This window comes from Oncorhynchus kisutch, linkage group LG4 (genome assembly GCF_002021735.2).
Source record: "Oncorhynchus kisutch isolate 150728-3 linkage group LG4, Okis_V2, whole genome shotgun sequence".
Taxonomy (NCBI): domain Eukaryota; kingdom Metazoa; phylum Chordata; class Actinopteri; order Salmoniformes; family Salmonidae; genus Oncorhynchus; species Oncorhynchus kisutch.
The window spans coordinates 4,012,849-4,018,848 of NC_034177.2; the positions used below are offsets into that span (position 1 = coordinate 4,012,849).

The window sequence follows — 6,000 nt, forward strand, 5'->3', positions numbered from 1 at the left end:
GTCTATGTCCTGGAAAATGTTCTTGTTACTTACAACCTCATGCTAATCGCATTAGCCTACGTTAGCTCAACCGTCCCATGGGCATGATCTATAAAGAGGTGTTATAAGGAATGTGAAATGATTTGTACTTTTACATTTAATACTTATGCAGAGGTGGAAAAAGTACTCAATTGTCATACTTGAGTAAAAGTAAAGATACCTTAATATAAAATGGCACAAGTAAAAGTAGCCCAGTAAAATACTACTTGAGTAAATGTCTAAAAGTATCAGATTTAAATGTACAGAGGTGGAAAAAGTACTCAAATGTCACACTAGCAACACTCAGTCATAATTTACAGATAGCCAGGGGTACACGCCAACATCATTTACAGCTAGCCAGGGGAACACTACCAACACTCAGACATCATTTACAGATAGCCAGGGGAACACTACCAACACTCAGACATAATTTACAGATAGCCAGGGGTACATTACCAACTCTCAGACATCATTTACAGATAGCCAGGGGTACACGCCAACATCATTTACAGCTAGCCAGGGGAACACTACCAACACTCAGACATCATTTACAGATAGCCAGGGGAACACTACCAACACTCAGACATAATTTACAGATAGCCAGGGGTACATTACCAACTCTCAGACATCATTTACAGATAGCCAGGGGTACACGCCAACATCATTTACAGCTAGCCAGGGGAACACCCCAACACTCAGACATAATTTACAGATAGCCAGGGGAACACTACCAACACTCAGACATAATTTACAGATAGCCAGGGGTACATTACCAACTCTCAGACATCATTTACAGATAGCCAGGGGTACACGCCAACATCATTTACAGCTAGCCAGGGGAACACTACCAACACTCAGACATAATTTACAGATAGCCAGGGGAACACTACCAACACTCAGACATAATTTACAAAAGGAAGCATTGCTGTTTAGTGAGTCCTTCAGATCAGAGGCAGTAGGGATGACCAGGGACATTCTCTTGATAAGTGTGTGAATTGGACCATTTTCCTGTCCTGCTAGGAATTCAAATTTTAACTAGTACTTTTGGGTGTCAGGGAAAATGTGGGGATTAATTTTCTGTAGTAATGTAGTGAAGTAAAAGTAGTCAGAAAATATAAATAGTAAAGTACAGATACCCCAAAAACTACTTTGAATTAAGTACTTTACACTTAAGTAGTACTTTAAAGTATTTTTTAATTAAGTACTTTACACCACTGTACTTATGTATATTTAAAACCAAATACTTTTAGACTTTTACTCAAGTATGACAATTGGGTACTTTTTCCACCACTGTGGCTTGAGGCCAAAAATGTAAATAAAAAAAACGTTGGATCATCAGTGTAAAGGGTTGAAAATACCATTATAATTATACCGGGTGGTTTGAGCCCTGATTGGCTGAAAGTTGTGGTATATCAGACCGTATACCATGGGTATGTTTAAAAATGACTATTTACTGTTCTAATTACTTTGGTAACCAGTTCATAATAGCGATAAAGCACCTCTGGGATCGGTGGTTTATGACCAATATACCACAGCTATGGGCTATATCCAGGCACTCCGCGCTGCATCGTGCTTAACCCTCCCGTCGTCCTCATATTGTGTCTAGATCCCGCGTCCTCCGGGTCACCCTGTCCCGTCTTGGCTAAAGGCCCAACGGGCGCAAGTGTGACAGTATGCGTGTGAACAGCCTTTGCAGATGTATTTCTTACACCGTGTGTGTCTTGGAGTCCTTCTTGGGTGGGCAGAGCTGACGCCTCTTCCTCTTATGTGCGCGGGGCAGCGGCCGGGGCAGCACCCTGTAGGACTTTGACGAGCGCTGAAGCCGCTTCGGTGTGAGATACTGCCTTCTTCTTCTCCTTTCCCAGCTGCTCCAGGAACACCCTGCGCTTGTTCTGCTTGCGAGGCATCCAGTCAGGCTTGATCTCATGCCATATGACAAAAGGCGTTGTAGGAGGACACGTCGAGGATGTTGTGGAAGACGACCAGGGGCCAGCGGGCAGTCATCCGTCTGCAGCTGTACGTGCCGACCACCTTGTCCAGGTTGTCCACACCGCCCTTGTTGCAGTTGTAGTCTAGGACGAGGGCCGGCTTCCCGTCGCGGCGATCGCTGACTCGGGCCTCTGTGTGCAGCGTGCTCAGAAGCAGCACGTTCTGGTTTTTCTTTGCCAGGTAGGACACTAGGAGTAGAGGTGGGCGTGAAGGCAAACCTGGAGGACAGGACCTGTCTGCCCTTTGACTCGAGCAGCGCCGGCGGGAGCTCGGCCTTGTTCTTTCTCACGGTGCCCACCACGGTGAGGTCCCTCTCGAGGAGCCGCTGTCCCAGTTCGTAAGAGGTGAAGAAATTGTCACACGTGACGTTGCGACCGCTCAGTCCCTTTGTCAGATCGAGGACGACGTGCATCCCCTGGTTCTTCTTGGGGCCTCCGCCGGCCGCCTTGCCCGTGTATACTTGCATCTTCCAAACGTAGCTGGACTTTGCGTCGCAGACCACCCATGACTTGATGCCATATTTCGCCGGCTTGCTGGGGATGTACTGACGGAAAGGACAGCGGTCTTTGGCAAGGGGAGAAGAGATTGGCGTCATTACCGGCTCGTTGGGGCCAATGAGTGCTACGTTATACACAGCTCTCTCTACACGCGTGCACACACACTCACTCACACACACGCACACACACAAAAATACACGCACAGTACCTCTGAACGGGACCAGTTGCTCATCACCTCGGACCCCGGGTTGTAGAGGGCCGGCAGTCGAGTAGGTCCCAGACCTCTCGTATGGCTGCGAGTTTGTACGTGGCGAGTCTGGCGGGTCTCGACTGGCGGTCGTCGAATCGCAGCAGCCTCGAGTACCTTTGAAAGACCTTGAGCGGCATGGTGGCTCGGAACACGGTCCTGCCGCTCTCAGCTTCCCACAATTATCCTTTCTATCGCCGGTGTGACGAACAGGTGGAAGGCAGACGTGATGTCGCGGGCCTGGGTTGCGTGGCGGATCGCCTGGGCCCTGCGGTGGCCGTAGGCCACTGGGATCCATTTGATTTTGCCGTTTTTCGACAGCAGCGTCTCCCTTTGGGCTCGAGCCGAGGCCGTCTGGTCCTCGCGTTCGTCCTCGTGGGCTTCCTCCGGGTCTTCCTCCGAAGAGCACGAAGACGCCTCGCGCTCGGGGTTGCGTTCCTCCGTGTCTTCCTCTTCCGAAACCTCTTCCTCCTCGGAATCGGATTAGTCTTCTTGGTTGACGCAGGAGAAGATCTGTTCTAGGAATTGCGCTGCGGTGAAACGGACGGCCTCGGGTTCACTGAGCACGCGGCACGGGGGGGGGGGGTAACGATGACTGTGTGCCGCTGACATTATTAGTATCCTCTCTACGGCCAGCTTACGCGGGAGACGACGTAAATCGACAAGGCCCCTGTCGCGCCCCTGTTGCGTGTGTAGCCGTGTGTGCAGTTCACCCGTGCACCACTGGGCAGTCCTTTTGCACACACACACAGACACACACACACACAGCGGGGCATGTCTGGACGTGTGTAGCCCTGGATGGGACTCCCCCAAGCACAGCGGGGGAGTCCCCAATTCACACTCTACACACAATAACACATGCCTTGCTAGTGCTGGCTGGGCGGCTGGCAGGCTGAGCGGATGGGTCACTCTGACCCACAGGACCACGGCGCAGAAGGGGAACCCTCGAAACTCAGGGCCTGGGTCACGCTGACCCCCAGGACCACGGCGCAGAGCGGGAACCCTTGAAACTCAGGGCCTGGGTCACGCTGACCCCCAGGACCACGGCGCAGAGGGGGAACCCTCGAAACTCAGGGCCTGGGTCATGCTGACCCCCAGGACAACGGCGCAGAGGGGGAACCCTCAAAACTCAGGGCCTGGGTCACGCTGACCCAAACGACCACGGCACAGCGGGTGAACCCTCGAAACTCAGGGCCTGGGTCACGCTGACCCCCAGGACCACGGCGCAGCGGGGGGAGCCACCGCACACGATACACACAATAACGCACACGCCTTGCTAGTGTTGGCTGGCTGGCTGAGCAGATGGGTCACGCTGACCCCCAGGACCACGGCACAGCAGGGGAACCCTCGAAACTCATGGCCTGGGTCACTCTGACCCAAAGGGCCACGGGAGGGTTATGAACAACCATTAGCCATAGTACCTCGGCCATATCCCACAAATCCCAGAGGTGCCTTATTGCTTAATTATATAATTTCTATGGTAAAAAAAACTAACAAAAAAAACACCACACTAAGGAAGTTAATTGTAAATACTTCCTGGCTCAACATCGGTACCTGAGTGTGACAGCAGGAACCGAAAATTGCTATTAAAAGATTTCAGAAAGCTCATTAAAAAGATTTGATAAAGTTTCCATTACAATTCAAATCAGAGGTGCAAACTTGGAAAATCTCTTAAGTGACATTTTTGGATATGTTTGCTGAGGCACATTTGTCAACAACAACACAAAGTAATTTACATCCTAATCACACTACAGCATAAATATCCCTAATACATGAATGGATAATAAAAACATACCTTTATATTGCTGAACACTGATCTTGGTTTCTTCATGTCCTTGACATAAATCTCCATTTTCTATGAAGACTAAAGGACAGAGAGTCGCGTTGAATTCAGCTGTTGAGAGTGGGGGAAATGAGTGAGTCTCTCGGTGTTGGAGTCAGAGGGGGTAATATCTCTCTCTCTCTCTCTCTCTCTCTCTCTCTCTCTCTCTCTCTCTCTCTCTCTCTCTCTCTCTCTCTCTCTCTCTCTCTCTCTCTCTCTCTCTCTCTCTTTGTCCCACAGTTCTACTCTGGTGAGTCTCAAATGAGCTTTTATGGCTCACAGTGATGTAACGAGGCCGGGTTCAGCCCACAACTCCACGCGCGCATTGTTTTGAACGCAATGATGAAAGACCGTATTCGGCACACATGACCTGTTTTTACGCACGCTGCGCAATGATTGTTTTTACTCAACGGTAAGAAACAAATTATGTAATTGTTTAAACAAACATCTAATAAACAGGGTATAGTTCTACACAAATGTAGTCAATGTTTAAATTGCATTACTGTATCTACATTTATTTTTCAATAAAAAAAGTTCCGTTTAAAACGTTTTAAAATTGAAAACAAAACAACAAAAGTTTCTTTAGCAGTTTTTTTAATAGACATAATTAAAACATAACTTTATGGATATTTTTTATTTTTTTATTTTTTTATTTTACCTTTATTTAACCAGGTAGGCAAGTTGAGAACAAGTTCTCATTTACAATTGCGACCTGGAATATGATATGGATATGATGGATATGATGCAAAGGTGAAAAGTCTGGGTCTAGGAGAGACATACATTACCACCAATCTGTTACATGTTGACCTTCGTGTCATCAATGAGAATGACCAATTACCATACCGCCCCCAAAATCCCTTTGAAAGTGAGACAGGCCCACACACACACACACCCTTCCCTCTCTCCCTAGACAAACATTCAACAGGTGGTTCCCAATGGTAATCGGTGTTCTTCTGATAAATCACACACAAAGCCTTACAAATCACTGTTTGAAAAACAAAAATGTGTGGTCATTATTCCAACAAAGCCAATGAAAGGCTTAGCTGGAACACACAGTGGGAACCATTACCACGGTTACCACTGTGAAGGTAGGAAGAAAAGGGCAGGGAGCACACACTACAATAAATCAACAACAACATAAAAGATTTCTAGTTTATCGATGTACTCTGGCAGGTTACAAAATATTCACATCAAATGAGGCGTTACTTTGGGCCTTGTGTTACTGCTGTTATACACCGAGTATACAAAACATTAGGAACACCTGCTCTTTCCATGACATAAGTTGACCAGGTGAATCCAGGTGAAATCGTTGATCCCTTATTGATGTCACCTGCTAAATCCACTTCAAATCAGTGTAGATGAAGGGGGGGGGTACATGTTAAAGGATTTTTAAGCTTCGAGACTATTGAGACATGGTTTGTGTATGT

General features: G+C 47.8%; 1 protein-coding gene across 1 annotated transcript in view; it reads right to left on the bottom strand.

The window, feature by feature from the left end:
* The window catches only part of LOC109881099 (solute carrier organic anion transporter family member 2A1), a 91,004-nt gene extending 86,294 nt beyond the window's left edge, over nucleotides 1–4,710 (bottom strand). The window contains exon 1 of the mRNA XM_031822321.1: nucleotides 4,547–4,710. Within this exon, the coding sequence (XP_031678181.1) occupies nucleotides 4,547–4,603 (57 nt within the window). The 5' untranslated portion in view covers nucleotides 4,604–4,710. The remainder of the gene's footprint in view (nucleotides 1–4,546) is intronic.
* Between the last annotated feature and the right edge of the window lie 1,290 nt (nucleotides 4,711–6,000).